We start from the raw sequence: 15,970 nt of genomic DNA on the forward strand, positions 1-15,970 counted from the left end.
AACTCTTTTAGATCTTATTATTGTTAATTATAGGTTTATTACCCTATTCACTTAAGGGTGATAATAAACAGGGAACTTTAACAAAAAGCTCTCAGTACTATTCACTTTAACAAAAAACCATATTTTTACACTAAAAAGTTAATCATAGTACTATTCACTTTACCATTTATTTTTTCCTTATCGTTAAAACTCAAAGTTTTCAAACATTTTTATTTAGTTTTCTTAATAAACAATAATTAGTAGCATTTTCCCCATCATATTTTATTTATCATCCCACTAGCATTTTCCTCTACATCTTTTGTACTTCATGCCTCCATCTTTTCCATCTTTTACTTATTGGCCACTGAAGGGTGTGGGTGTTTTTGTGGACTCTTCCTTTTTGTGCAACTAGGTTTTAGTCACATGACAATTCAGTTGGACTGTTATATTTTGGAGAGGGCAAGTTAGATATATATTGCTGCACCAATTCAAAAACTTTTGTCAAACCACAGTGGGCTTGAATCTATGAAAAAAGAGTGAGATACCAATGTCTCAACCTAATGTCTAGGCGATTCAATATCATAATTTTATTGTAATGTTTTGGGTTTCACTGGGAATTAGTCCTATCCTTCGGACTTGATCAATTTGAAATATCAATTTTCATCATTTGAGCAGAGAAGAATAAAACAAGTCAAATCCGGAAATGCTTGAGAAAAGAAAACCGTAGAAAGGGGACATAAGCTTGAGGTTTTCAATAACAAATGCTCTTATACCTAGAAATTTCTAGGAACATAAGTTTGGTATAAATTCATAATATATATATATATCGATATCTCACAATAGAACATTATCGCAAAACATGCAATTTTTGAGAAATATTTTTGGGCTTAAGTTGGTATTAATTATTACAAGTGAAGTATTCCAAGGAATTTGATAGCAGCATTGTTCTACTCATAGAGTGCTGGATCTGATAACCTTGGAGTTGGGATGGCAATCAAAGGTATCTTCTTCTTCAACACAATCCCAAACTTCTCAGAAAGATCCAACTTCTCTCCCTCTGGCAATTTCCAATCAAAAGAATGCAAAAGCGTAGCAAGTGAATGCATCACCATCCTCTCAGCCATTGCAATTCCAGCACATATTCTTCTGCCTGACCCAAATGGAAAATAGTTGAAGTCTTTCCCACTATAGTCCCATTTGCTATCCAAGAACCGCTCTGGATTGAACTCCAACGGGTTTTCCCAAATCGAAGGGTCTCTGTGTATGGCCCAAACATTGATGAAAAGCCGAGATCTTTTTGGAATGGTGTACTCTCCCACAATGCATGTTTCACTTGGGCAATGAGGGACTAACAGAGGCAGGGCTGGGTGCAAGCACAGAGTTTCTTTCGTCACAGCTTGTAAGTATGGCAATTTGTCGATGTGGGATTCTTCTACAATGTTGTGTTTGCCAACTACGTCTTCTAACTCTTACTGGGCTTTTTCCATCATCTCTGGTTTGCTCATGATTTCAGCCATTGCAAACTCAGTTGTGTTGGAGGAAGTGTCAGTCCCACCTACCACCATATCATGTCCATAGAAAGTTGTGTTACTGTACAAATTGGCTCTCTGGAAACCAGGGAAAACAAATCCTCATGTGGAAAGTAACTTTCATACAGGTAGGAGGTTAGGTACTTTGTACAAGAGTTTCCATTAGCTAAAAGTGAAACTTGAAACCTAAAATCTAAGCGATTAGCCGCCAATGTAAGGCTAAAACTTAATGTACCTTGTAAAACAATCAACCATGTCAATAAGTGAGATTGAATTTGAGATTAAGGTTGTCTCAATGCATCATGTTTCAAGGAAAGACATAACCTCATGCACACAAAAACATTGAATGAAAACTTACGAATTTGGTGATCAAACTATTCGACGGTTTTGCCACTTAATACTACACTATAAGGGTATTCCTCTTTATTTGTAAGTGAGAGGTCTTAGGTCATAGGCGGAGCCAATTAAAGCCTAGAATGGTCAGCTGACCCTCCTCACCGTTTGCCAAGTTTGTAATCATTTATTGTCTTTAGACTTATTTGGCATCATATAAAACCCGACCCTTCTCACAAATAAATTTCTTCAGTACATTATCTATATTCCTCCAACTAAATGAAACCTGATTTGTCAAGATATATGGATCATGGACATCATATGGTATGTTTATATCATTCCAAACTCAGAACCATAAATTAAAATGTAAAATATAATTCAAATGATGATACTTGCATTCCCCTTTAGAGATGAGTTCATCTATGCACTTGCAAATAATGTATCTTCAAAACAAAAATTTCACAATCGAAGCCGTTCAACCTCTTAATTTCATTTGAAGATCATCCCGTCAAAAAATCATATGAATTAGTGATTGTTTAGTCATCTAAACATATCAAACAAATTAACGGTGTATGTATCAAGTAACATAATCATGATGAACTTTTGATCCTACAGACGAAGTCTTGTGATCACATTCTCCATCTCCTAAAGTTTTCCTGAACTAACGAAGAAAACTGACCTTCCTCAACAAAAATTATGGCTTTTCTACTATTTTAGGTTTGATTCTCACCAAAGGCGAATTTGAACCACATTATTGCTAGCCCAATGTGAGTAAGCTCATCCCCTCTCATTTAGTGTAGATAATATAATTTGTTTAAAAAAATAAAAAAGCTACTTAGTATTATGGTCTAGTAGTCTTCATTTTCACTTGTAAGTGAGAGATCTTGGATTCGATTATCGCCAAAGGCGAATTTAAACAACATTATTGCTAGCCCATTGTGAGGCTAAACCCATCCACTTTCCTTAATGTAAATAATATCATTTGTTTACATAAAAAAAAACTATTGGATGGTTTTAGAATTCCCTTTTTCTTCATAAACTCGGTATACGGTACTCGAGTTTATCCACAAACTTGTCATGTTCAAACCTTTTTGAAAAGAAGAAAGCATGATGTAGGTAAAAATAAATGGATGAGATGAAAGATGAGTTTGGAAGGGACAACAACATTGTAAGTACAAACATGAATATAGACGAAACAACAAAACCATTTCAGGCCAATCATGTACAAACAATAAAACCATGGAGACTCTCATGGTAGGAATGGGGAAAATACCCGCGAATATAGGTAATCGCAGTTACCTGCCCATTTAAAACTCTCGATTACGGTTATAGGTAACCGTTTAAATAAACAAATGGTCATTGGTATAACCGTTTACCCGTTCACTTTTGAAATTCTGCAAAGTGGAACTAACTGAATCAAATCTCCTGGAGAAGACCTATTCCACCTTCCATGCCATCAATAATGTTCTACAGTAACAATATAGGGCACAAAAATTCACCAAGTTTTCGTATTTGATCTCTGTTTTACTTCTCATTGACAAGCAGAACCAACTTTTGATGAAGAATCATCAATTGCGACCCACTGGCTCGAACGCTGCGCCTAAAGCGCATACGATTAATTCTAGTAGCCATAAACAATGAAAGAATCGTCGTAATCGTGGCAATAGGCGGCAAGCCCTACCATAGGCCCAAGGTCAACATAGTCCACCACTTGCCGGCCCCAAATTTCAAGAACAAGGGCAAAGCTCCCGTTCAGCCCGCTTTTACTGAACTGGACATGTGCTATCGTTGTGGATCAAAGGAGCATTGGTCACGCATATGCCGAGCTTCCCCTAAGGCTATTGCCAAGTATCATTCCCGTCGTGAGTTTAACTTTGCACATGTGGATCATCCAGATGATGCAACTACATCAATGGAGATATCGGATTTTTAGGAGGCGTCAGGTTCTATGGATGTATAAATTAGACATGTTTTTAGGGTGTTTACCCCTAGTGGCCGAACCCACTAAGAGTGGCCGGCCCTACCCCCTATTTTTCTAGGTTTATGGTTTAATTTTAAACAATTTTTCTAAGTATTTGGAATAATTTGTTTGGTTTTGGTTTGTTTTGAATTATGAATTGTTATTGGAATGGATATTATTTTCTCGAATTGCTTAATTGAATGAATGGACTTATATTTATACATGTGACCAATTCAATTAATTTATTTCTAGGTATGTCTAGTGGGGAAGTTAGTTGTCTGGCAGATAGTGCAACCACACACCATCTTGCGTGAATGACACTATTTTACGAACTTAATACCCAAGAAAGCTCCTTTGACAACTCTCTCAGGCTCATCCAACCTAATTGAAGGATACGGAAAGGCACGTATCATGTTGTCTAATGGTACAATCTTAACCATTAAGGAGACACTCTATTCACCACGTTCTGGAAGAAAGTTGCTGAGTTTTAGAGATATTCAAGATAATCAATATCATATTGAAACCACCAAAGATAATGGTTCTGAATTTCTTTGTATCACTTCATACGAATATGACCAGAAGCGTATTCACGAGAAGTTGGAACATCTGCCGAGTGGGTTGTACATCACATCTTTGACACTTTGTTGCTTTGGCATGACCGTTTGGGACATCCTGGACGTGACATGATGCGCTGTATCCTCAAATCTTCACACGGGCATAAATTATATCCCTATGTTGGACTCCCACCATGCAAATCGTGTTCTTTAGGGAAGTTGAATACTCAACCCTCATATACAAAGATTATTCACGACCCCCTAAGTTTCTTTAGAGGATTCAAGGGGACATTTGTGGACCTATCCAACCAACATGCAAACCATTTAGATACTTTATGGTGTTGGTTGATGCATCGACAAGATGGTCACATGTTTGCTTGTTGTCCACACGCAACGCCACGTTTACTAAACTGCTAGCTCAAATCATTAAACTAAGGGTTCACCACCCTGATTATCCGATTAAGTCGATTCAACTGGATAACGCTGGAGAGTTTACGTCATAGACTTTTGATGATTATTGCATGTCAGTAGGGATTGGTGTGGAACATCATGTACATCATGTTCACACCCAAAACGGCTTGGCATAAGCTTTCATAGAGTGCCTTCAATTGATAGCTCGGACTTTGGTTAAGAGAACCAAACTACAGGTATCTGCTTGGGGCTATGGAATATTGCACGTAGCTATGTTGATCCGCCTGAGGCCCACTGCTACTCAACCACATTCAACGTTATAGTTGGTCACTGGATACGAGCCTGACGTTTCGCATTTACAGGTGTTTTGGTGCGCCATTTATGTGCAAATAACGATGCCGCTACGTACCAAAATGGGTCCTCAGAGAAAAATAGGAATCTATGTCGGTTATGATTCGCCATCAATTGTTCGCTACTTAGAACCCTTGATAGGAGATCTTTTTATAGCACATTTTGTAGATTGTCACTTTGATGAGACAGTCTTCATGTCGTTAGGGGAAGATAAGCATGCTAATGTTCCCGTAGAATGCCACGAATTGTCGTGGTATACTCCCACCATGTCTCATTTAGATCCTTGCACTGCCCAGTCTGAAACTGAGGTGTGACGAATTATAGATCTTCATAGCATTGCTCAAAGCATGCTGGATACTTTTAATGATCTAGCAAAGGTGACAAGATCACATATACCCACTGCAAATACACCTGCAAGGATAGATGTACCCCGTGTACGTTAACAACTCGCCTGGGAAGGCCAGACCGTCCCTGAAGGTGAAGAGGCCGCACCCTCCACATGGCAAGGTACATTGGCGGCTAGTCAATCATCTGCTCTGACCTTGAAGCGTGGCAAACCCCTTGGTTCAAAGGATTCACAACCCCAGAAGAGGAAAATGGCACCAACTAGTGACCCTAGTTTGAATCCGACCATCACTCACTCATTCGTTCCAACGCATGAGGTTATTCTAGATTACTGTGATGCTTCAGACGAAACATGTCGACCTCCCGAGAATCGTGAGATTTTGATCCACTACGCAGTATTGGATGAGGTTTGGAATAGGAATGAGATGATCATCAGCGATACATTCGCGTACTCAGTAGCTACTGACATCATGCTTAGCGATGACATTGAACCACGTTCTATCGATGAATGCCGACGTAGAATTGATTGGTCAAATTGGAAATAAGCAATCCAAGTCAAACTCGATTCGCTCGCAAAACGTAAGGTGTTTGGACCTATCATTCCTACACCACTATGTGTGAAGCCTGTTGGCTACAAATGGGTGAGGCAGTGTAATGAGAAGAATGAAATAGTGCGATACAAAGCATGCCTCGTAGCGCAAAGTTTCTCTCAGCGCCCTGGGATTGATTACGAGGCGACGAATTCCCCTGTAATGGACGTTATAACGTTTTGCTACCTAATCAGTTTGGTAGTTTTCGAAAAACTGAATATGCAGCTTATGGTTGTGGTAATCGCGTATCTTTATGGGGATCTAGATACTGAAATTTACATGAAAGTTCCAGAAGGATTTCCATTGACTGGTTCAAATAGTTCTAGACCGCGGAATACTCTTTCAATTAGGTTGATGAGGTCACTCTACGGATTGAAACAATCTGGGCAGATATGGTATAACCGTCTGAGTGAATATTTGACAAGTCAGGGTTATGTGAACAACGAATTATGCCCATGCATGTTCATAAAGGAGTCATATTTTAGATTTGCAATCGTTGCAGTTTATGTCGATGACATGAACCTCATTGGGACTCCCGCAAAGCTTGAGGAAAGTGCTGCACACTTGAAAATGAAATTTGAGATGAAAGATCTTGGGAAAATTCGACACTGTCTCGGCCTGAAGATCAAGCATTGTTCGGATTGAATCCTAGTACATCAATCGAACTACACCCAAAAGATGTTGCGTCGTTTTAATAAGGATAAAGCCAAGCCTTTGAGTACACCCATGGTCGTTTGGACTCTAAATGCTAAACGAGATCCCTTCCGTCCAAAGGAGGATGAGGAAGAGATTTTGGAACCCGAAGTTCCTTACCTAAGTGCAATTGAGGCTTTATTGTACTTGGCTCAGTGCACTAGACCTGACATTTCCTTCGCTGTGAAACTTTTGGCAAGATACAGCAATGCGCCCACACGTAGGCACTGGAATGGTGTTAAAGACATTTTCCGCTACCTCAAGGATACAATGGATTTGGGCTTGTTCTATACTCACAAATATCCGAGTGTTGCCGCCCCCTATGGTCTTCAGATTGATTCTCACCTTGTTGGTTACGCAGATGCTGGATATCTGTCTGAAACACATAGAGCACGTTCTCAAATAGATTATGTCTTTACCGTTGGAGACACCACTATATCTTGGAGGTCTACCAAGCAAACACTAGTTGCGACTTCGTCGAACCATGCTGAGATTCTTGCCCTGCATGAAGCATTGCGTGAGTGCTTTTGGCTGAGAGAAGTTATGAGTCATATTTGAAGCACTAGTGGTCTTACATCAGTCGTTGACCTTCCTACAACGATCTTTGAAGACAATGCAGCATGTATCGAGTAGTTGAAAAAGGGATACATCAAGGGAGACAACACCAAGCACATAGCGCCGAAGTTCTTTTACTTACACCAGCAACAGTAGCATTAGAACATTGAAGTTAAGCAAATTCGTTCCCAGGAAAACTTGGCCGATCTTTTCACCAAGGCATTGCCCAAGTCTATTTTTTTCAGAAGCTCGTCTAAGGAATCGGTATGCGTAAATTATCTGAGTTGAATCGCTTGTAGTTCTCTTATTTAGAAGTTATGTCTAACTCAGGGGGAGTATCTAGAAGCATACTCACATGATCCTAATGTACTCTTTTTCCTACGATTAGGAGCATTTTTCCCACTAGGTTTTTGATACCTAATGAGGTTTTAATGAGGCACCCATCCTGGGATGATCATACTTCGTTGAGTTCACTACTTTCGTCCAGTTTGAAGTTTGTTTTAGACATTATGCATACTTCTCACATTTCTCCTTAGTCTATGGGTTTTTCCCATGCCTTGGGTTTTACCATAACAAGGTTTTGTGAGTCTTACTACAAATGCACACTTCACTTAAATTTGAGACTCGTGACCACCCGTTGTGCCGATGACTTCATCAACTATTCTACCTTATCTGCTGAAGATATGATGCGATGGTTTGTTGAGTATTTACACACTCAAGGGGGAGTGTTGCAGTCATATTTAGAATATGAATGTGATTGTGTAAATCCTAGTAGATATGGGAATGTATCTTATATTCCTATTAGGAGTAGATCACCTATTAAATGTTGTAATCCTATAAGGAAAGGTTTTTACCTATTCTATTACTATAAATAAAGGCACAATGGGGTGAATCAAACACACCTCACAATTAAATCACTTTGTCTTCGCCCTCAATATTGCTGGCCCATTCTCTCTCTTTAAACCCTAGATCGTTCAATCAAATAGGCTTACAACAATATAGGAATTCTTTAACAAGAGGGATCTCTATTTTTCTAAAAAAATGGGGACACCCTCTTGACCGTTGGATTTAACTTTAATGAAATTGTGTGGTTGAGATTGTATGGTCTGTGATTTAATCTCAACCACACAATTTCATTAAAGTCAATCTAACGGTTAAGAGTGTTCCCATTTTTTTAGAAAAATGGGGATAAATATTAAATTAAACTTAGAAAATTTGGAAAAGAAGGTAATGTATTTTTATATGGTACAATACTATTGTTTTATTTCTTTTCCGAATAATTTTGGTAAACTCTCATAATTTGAATGATTTATAATGTTTGGTTTTTCTATACTTAATTTATGAGGAACATAGTTCTGATGTGGAAAATCTTACCGAAAACATCATCAACATAACTCTCGAAGGCAATAGATCAAGCCAAAGTTCCAATACAACCCCATGATGATTGAGGAAAATTGAAGAATTTTGTAAAAGGAATCCCTATAATCCTTAGGAGAAGGATCCAGCTAGGATCCTTTTCCATTATTTGTTATTAGTAAGGAATTAATTGGAATCTTTTAACCTTTCATCTATTGTAACTCTTGTAACTCTCTTTATTGTTAATTATAAGTTTATTACCCTATTCACTAATGTGTGATAATAAACTTATAATTAGTAGCATTTTCTCCATCATATTTTTATTTATTATCCCACTACCATTTTTCTATGGTGTCAATGCATTTATCCTATAGCATTTTGGAGGATTGAGTTTATTTAACTCTTAATAAAATATGTAGCTCATTTTGAGTGGAATGTTATAATTACATGAACATCCTTGACAGAGTTTACCTATGAGTGAGAGTGAGGCCGTTGTTCAATAAAATTTAGGCTTGCTCTCAAATAGACTCATGAAAACCGGAATTAGCATGAGGTCGTAACATGCTAGCTATTAAAACTCAAATTAATACCTGGGTTATTATGTATGAGTAGTGATTCTTATTTTCCCACAAGCAATTGTAGTACAAGTCTGAGAGCACTATCAATTTTGGAGTAGGAATTATTGTTTCACTAATGGAGGTTTAATGCAGAGTCACCTTCATGATGCATGATGATTCGTCTTTAGCTAGTATTTTTTCCCCTTCTTTTCTCCTAAATTAATATTAAAAATGAGTGGGAATGTTGGTGCATTTAATATTAGTGGGAAATTAAGTTTATTTGTCATTTGTTATTAGTGGGGAATTAAGTGGAGTCTTTTAACCTTTAACTCTTGTAACTCTTTTTGTTGTTAATTCTAGGTTTATTAGCCTATTCACTAAGGGTGACAATAAACCTATAATTAGTAGCATTTCTCAATCATATTTTTATTTATCATCCAACTAATAATTTCCTCTACAACTATTATTCTTCATTCCTCCTTTTCCATCTTTTACTTATTGGTCTAAGAAGAGTCTCCTTGTGGTGTAGCTTTAGTCTCAAAATTTATATCTTTTCTTCACTAAAAGTTATATATATATATATATATATATATATTTTTTTTTTTTTTTGTGCAGCTAGGTGTTAGTCACATGATGATTAGTTGGACTGTTATATCCTAGAGGGGGCAAGTCAAAGTATATATTGCTAAACCGGTTCGTGAACTATTGTCAAACCGCAGTGAGCTTGAATCTCCTTATAAATAGTGAGATACCTGCGCCTTAACCTAATGTCTACACGCTTCTTAGAACAATATCACAATTTTTTGTAATTTTTCCAATAATAATTCAATAAACCGTTACTAAACAAGTTTTAGTGAAGAAAAAAAAAAGGAAAATTTTATTTAAACCCATATAACCTATTTCTACACCCAACTTACTCTTTGCACCCATTTGATTTTTAACTAAACTATTAATATCTCTTTAAACCCAAATTTAATACCTAATATATCCTCATAAACCCAATTCAATATGTGGATTTATTTTTACACCCCTTTCTTCAACAATATACCATCATATTTACTGAATGCAGCAATGGAAGCTTCAAGCGCTTTAGCCCAATTCTTTGAGGTGACAACTGATTGGGCGCTTGCTTTCAATTGAGCGTAGGCTGACTTACAAATATATCATACCTGTTTCAAGAATAGAGATGTAAAATTCTTGTAAGGGTAAATGCAGGGAAACTTCAAAAATTCCATCTAACTTTATTGAAGAAAAGGGGAAGTTGAATACAGGATCCCACTTGTGCCCCCCCATAACTCTTTTGATAGATGATCCAATTTCGTTGACTGTTTCGGTTGCATCATTCAGAGGATAATTGCAATACAATATTGTTGTTATGAACTAAACATCGAAAAGATAAAATCAAAACTGGAAAGATGAACGAGATCAAACTGTGAAGTATTGTGATTATCTTGTTGGCAAATCAGGATCACTGTAGTTTACAAGCCCGGTACTACCACACTGATGTCCCCCTCGAGCAGTCGACAAAAGAAATTGGGCATCAACCGAACAAAAAATTCATAAAGTGAGTCATATCTTGGTTGGAGGATTCAAAACTTCAAAATCACTATCTATCAATAAAAAAAAATTGTTTTTCTCTATGAGAGTTATTAGGGTTTTAGCCATTATGAACGTAGGATAAACAAAGAGTGATAGTAGGGTTTAATTATAGTGTTTGGGTTTATTGATAAATTTGAGTTTTATTATTAATTTCATTTTGTACTTAATAGTAATTATGCAATAGGGTAAAATAGACAATTAACATTTAAAATTTAAGTGGGGTGTAAAAAGAGGTTAAATGGGTTTAAATAAAATTTCTCAAAAAAAAAATATGTGAAAAGTAAAACTATGCCACAAATTCAAAGTAAGTCAAACATTTACTTACCATGAGCAAGGCTTTGAGATGAGTCATGGTGAAAGGCGTCTTGGAATCTCCTCCTTCCTTCTTTAATTTCAACAAAAACGTCAAAAAATCCTTATTCCCCTCCTCCCCTTCCTTGTCAATCCTCAGCCGTTGATCTATTATCTTCTCAAATATCCCATCAAACCTCCGGGCCTACCATCCCATCTTCTTCACCACCCCTTGCAAATCAAACCTGGCCAAACCCGGATAAAAGTCCGAAACATTCGGCTTCCCCAAAAGCTCCGTCATCTCCGACACCACTTCCCGAAACTCCGCCCCGAGCCCCGCCTTCTCGTCTCCCTGCATGATCCCACCCCACAGCATGTTCGTAATAACATTCATCACGTTCAGGAACATTTGCTCCCCCACGTTGATCGGCGATCCGATCCGATCGTAGAAGTACCGGACGGTCCGTCGGAGCTGTTTCTCCTGGAGCGCGTACACCGAGTCAAGAGTGGTGTTGCTGAGCATTTTCAGCACGTAAACTTTCCTCAGCATCCGCCACTCCGGTCCGTACGGGGTTCACACGATGTTGAATCCCCTGTACGACGCGACCCGACCCGCGGAGGGGACGTCGCGGTTGGCGAAGGTGATGTCTTGGTCCTTGAGAATCTCGCGAGCTGAGGAAGGGGAGGTGACTACAACGCCGACGATGTTGCCGAGGCGGAGCTTGAAGATGGGGCCGTATGATTGAGCCAGGCCGGCGAAGTAGGAGTGGAGTTCTGGGTCGAGGGAGAGGAGGTTCCCGAGCAAGGGCAGGGCCCGTGGGCCGGGTGGCAGCGGAGGGTTCGGGTTGTTGGATTTTTTGACCAGCCAGAGGTACAGAAAGACGAGGAAAATGGCGGAGATGAAGGTCGGCAAAGTTTGGTCAGTACTTGATTGGTGGGATTGAGACCAGAGGGAGTACAGGTAGCTGGAATGGGAATCAGATGCCACTGCTGTGCACTGGGTGCAGTGTTAGGGAACGGCAATTGATTGGGAGCCATAATTATATAACTAGGACATGCTCCAAAAATGTTTTGTTTTATTATTACTGTTGTTCAACATGTTTGATTGTAATTGCAAGTTTATGTGTATTGACATTCAGTGTGGTAGCTTTGGTTCCTCGCCAAGAGGTGGGACTCAATTCTCACACTCTCATGACTCTTTATGTATGGTGAATTTCGACTTTATCTTCACTCTTATAACTCTTTATGTACGATGAATTTTCAAACCTAACACGTGGACAATACAAACGGGGTGACGTGAAACACATGTGGCCATTGAGTTTCACACGTGGGTGTAAACACGAAAATTCCGTATCGAATGAGACAAGAACACATGTACAAAGTAGATTTGAATTGATATGAATTTGTGGGTTACAATCTCTGTTTACAACTTTTCCCCTTATTAAGTCTTAAAATTTGATGTAGATGCGTGATTGTTGATCCAAGGATTGCGATGACTTGATCTCGGATGAACGGTTGAACGATTGCTTCAAGTTTTGAGCTTGAAAACAACACGTGGATGATCTTCACCTCAAAGGGTGCGGCAAGGGTAGTGTTTGATGCGGGATTTCGTTGCTTCAAGGGTCTTGGCGACTTGATCTTGAAATGAACGTTGCTACAAGTTTATAAGCTTGCAACAAAGTCTTAAAGGAATCAGTACGAGCGCTTGTTGATTCTTCAAGGAAGTGCTTCGACTTTGGTCAAGAGAAAGCTTCAGCTTTGGTTAAATGTTCTTCGAAGAGAGCTTTGGCAGTGTATTAGTCTTCAAAGGTTTGGCAGAGTTTATTCTGTGTAGAGATTTTTCGACCCTTATGCTTGTGGGAGGACCTTGTATTTATAGGCTTCTTAAGGCTTGCCTTTGGGTGGATTTGGCTTTGATTTATGTCCTAATTCATCCATGGGAGAATTTAGGCATGTTTTGTGTCTTAATTCCCTTGCTTGGCCCAATTTAAGAGCCCTTGTTGCCTATTTTGTGAGCAATCTTCAATTCTTGCTTGTTTTATGAAGATGCTTTAGCTTTCTTTCCAGTTTTAGGATCAATTTGGATTCCCTAGCCGAATTTAAGGGGGATTCTCCCTTACTGCCGAATTTTGGGGAACTTTTATACTTCCTTTGCTTGTCTTGTGCCACATGTCATTGATGACTTGTCCATTTGTGATGAGTCATATGCCACATGGAGCTTTGCAAGGACCATTTGTATGCAATGAAATTTACATGTCTACAAATGCCCCCACTTCAAGGCGCTTTGTAGGCATGTGCTTGTCACATGTAGAAAACATGTTTTGAAGTCTTGTAATGTGAATGTTCTAACTCAAGGGTCATTGAGACTTGATCTTGAATTAGCTTGTTTCTTCAAGGGCCGTTGAGGCTTGATCTTGAACGAAACATTTCTTCAAAGGCCTTTGAGGCGTATTTCTTGAATTGAGATGATGAATTTTGTGAAGGGCCGTTGAGGCGTATTTCTTGGACGAAACATTTTTTCAAGGGCCATTGGGGCTTGATCTTGAATGAAATGAAATTTTTCTTCAAGGGCCGTAGATGCTTGATCTTGAGTGAAATGAAATTTGTTTCTTCAAGGGCCATAGAGGCTTGATCTTGAAAGAAATTAAAAAAAATTCTTCAAGGGCCATAGAGGCTTGATCTTGAAAGAAATTTTGAAAATGGATAAATTGGCACATACTTATTGTGCATATTTGATTTTCCATAATCTTTGACAAAATACATTTGGCACATTTTGAATTTCTCCTTGTGGTTGTAGGAAATTTTTTTTCCTTCCTTCGATAGGAATACTCTTCAATTTTGGTAACGGGGGTGACTTCCTTCAAAGTGTTGGAAAACTTTGGTGATTTCCTTCAAGGTTTTGGAAAGATTTAATGCTTGTCATTAGGTAAGTAGGATGTGCATTTTTACTTTCCCTTTGTTTTGTCCTATTTTCCCACGGCAAGGGGGAATTTGTTTTGATTTCCCATGGCATGAAGGAGAGATTTTTTTCCTTTCTTCTTTTGATTCCATGGCAAGGAATGAGTTTTTTTTTTCTTCCTTGTTTTGGGTTTCTACAGTAAGGGGGAAGTATTTTTATTCCCCTTTTGATTCCCCATGGCAAGGAGGTATCCTGCTTTCCTTTTTTTTTTTTTTGGGAAACATGTCATTTGACTTGCACGCCCAGTTTGAGGTCGATTTCTCTTCTGGCAAATTCTGAAAAAAAATATGGGAAATGTAGCTTTGTCTCTTGTCTTTTCAGGATATATCGCATGCCACTAGGAAAAATCGGGAAAGCCTTCAACTTTGCATTTTTCTACAGCTGCACAATCTTAATGGGAAAGCGATTTCTGTGAGAATGATTTTGAAAATTGGAACGTTTGGCTTTAGGGAAAATTATGAAATTTGGACACAATGATCCTCAGCCACTTAGCTTCCTTCTCTAATTGGTCTTGCATCAAAACACTTTTGGAAAGTTAAATTATCACCAAAAACGTCTTGCCTACGTAAATTGGCTGAAACTTGCCATTTTTCTTGGAATTTGCTTCCTTCTTTTGGTGGGAATGTACTTCCTTAGTTTATTTATTTATTTTTCTTTTTCTATTTGGGTATGCATTTCCCTTATAGCATTAGGAAGCAATTGACCCCTATATATAGGAAGACGGGTGTGTTTGATCTTGTTGAGGGCGTTACATTCCCTTTAATTATTGTGGGCTTAGCAGGCTCATCGTCTTTTTCGCTTAAAGATGGCACGGCTTCCCTTTCTTGCTTTCTAGGCACGCCTTGCCACTCTTTTTTTTTGGGTGCAGCTTTGCTTGTGGACTTGATCTCTTTTGGAAGAGCTTCAAGCACTGTATCTTTATCCATGTAGAACTAGGCGTCCGTGAAGTGTGATTCTGCTTTGGTGAATGGCTTGGTGTCTCCTTGTATCACCTTTACTCCTTCTCGGTTGTATTTTAAGCATTGGTGGAGGGTGGATGACACCACTCCATTCTCATGGATCTAAGGCTTTCCCAAGAGCAAACTATAGGAAGTTCTCACTTCAATCACATGGAATATTGTGCTTGACTTGAGTTCGCTAATGGTCATCTCGATGCGGACCATGCCCATCGCTCTTTGTCCTCCTTGGTTGAAACCTTGGATTAGCAGACGACTTTGGGTCAATTTACCCACCTTGATGCCAATTGTAGTAGTTGTTGACTTTGGCATGATGTTTATTGCTGAACCACCATCCACAAGCATGTGGTTGACTTTGTGCTCTTTCACATACCAGAGATGAAAAGAGGGTGGTTGTGAGGCTTTGACCTTAGCAGCAAGTCTTCGTCAGTGAAGGTGATTGCGTCATGGGTGGCACAACATGTGGCATATTCATGTGGCCGAAGCTGCAGGCCTTTGTCCTTGTTTTCTTGCACTTCGTGGTCATCGGGACTCGCCAAGACCGTTATTAGTGCTCTTCGCATCTTTTTGGGTAATCGTAGCGCTTCCTCGATGTTAATGTATGACGCCAGACTTTCTTCCGGCGTGTGAGTTTTCTTTTCCTCGATGGCTATAACTTTGCCCTTTGAGGGCTCTTCTATCTCTACTTTAACCATGTGACAGGCAACGGTAATGCACTGTTGGAAGAAATCCTTTGGGAAATACTTGTGCAAGGAGACGGGAACGCGTGACTTTTGCTCTATAGGTTCCCCAGTGTACATCGGGTTAGCAGCTCTTACGTTTTTCTTGGGCTTTTTATTGTTGCGGCGTTGATTAGAATTTGTGGGTTACAATCTCTGTTTACAACTTTTCCTCTGATTAAGTTTTCAAATTTGATGTAGATGCATGATTGTTGATCCAAGGGTTGCGATGA

At 38.9% G+C, this 15,970-nt stretch overlaps 2 protein-coding genes and 1 long non-coding RNA gene across 3 annotated transcripts; 1 reads left to right on the forward strand and 2 right to left on the reverse strand.

Moving 5' to 3' along the window:
* Positions 1 to 926: 926 nt before the first annotated feature.
* Positions 927 to 1,544, reverse strand: LOC103410326 (flavonoid 3',5'-hydroxylase 1-like). The gene is made up of 2 exons (XM_070812807.1): positions 1,453 to 1,544; positions 927 to 1,236 (listed from the first exon to the last, which is right to left on the reverse strand). Exons 1-2 carry the CDS (start codon positions 1,542 to 1,544, stop codon positions 927 to 929), a joined length of 402 nt encoding a protein of 133 aa, XP_070668908.1.
* Positions 1,545 to 6,778: 5,234 nt separating this feature from the next.
* LOC139191793 (secreted RxLR effector protein 161-like) lies at positions 6,779 to 7,303 on the forward strand. The gene has a single exon (XM_070812814.1). It carries the CDS (start codon positions 6,779 to 6,781, stop codon positions 7,301 to 7,303), a length of 525 nt encoding a protein of 174 aa, XP_070668915.1.
* Positions 7,304 to 10,006: 2,703 nt separating this feature from the next.
* Positions 10,007 to 12,515, reverse strand: LOC103408722 (uncharacterized). Its single transcript, XR_003769423.2, has 2 exons — positions 10,483 to 12,515; positions 10,007 to 10,382 (listed from the first exon to the last, which is right to left on the reverse strand). It is a non-coding gene; the product is annotated as an uncharacterized lncRNA (long non-coding RNA).
* Positions 12,516 to 15,970: the final 3,455 nt, after the last annotated feature.

This window comes from Malus domestica, chromosome 02 (assembly GCF_042453785.1).
Source record: "Malus domestica chromosome 02, GDT2T_hap1".
Lineage (NCBI taxonomy): Eukaryota > Viridiplantae > Streptophyta > Magnoliopsida > Rosales > Rosaceae > Malus > Malus domestica.

Coding starts and splice junctions, on each gene's coding strand:
- LOC103410326 (XM_070812807.1), bottom strand. CDS start 1,544: ATGGTGGTAGGTGGGACTGACACTTCCTCCAACACAACTGAGTTTGCA. Junction 1,237..1,452: donor GAGATGATGGAAAAAGCCCA/GTAAGAGTTAGA, acceptor GGCCATACACAG/AGACCCTTCGATTTGGGAAA.
- LOC139191793 (XM_070812814.1), top strand. CDS start 6,779: ATGGTCGTTTGGACTCTAAATGCTAAACGAGATCCCTTCCGTCCAAAG.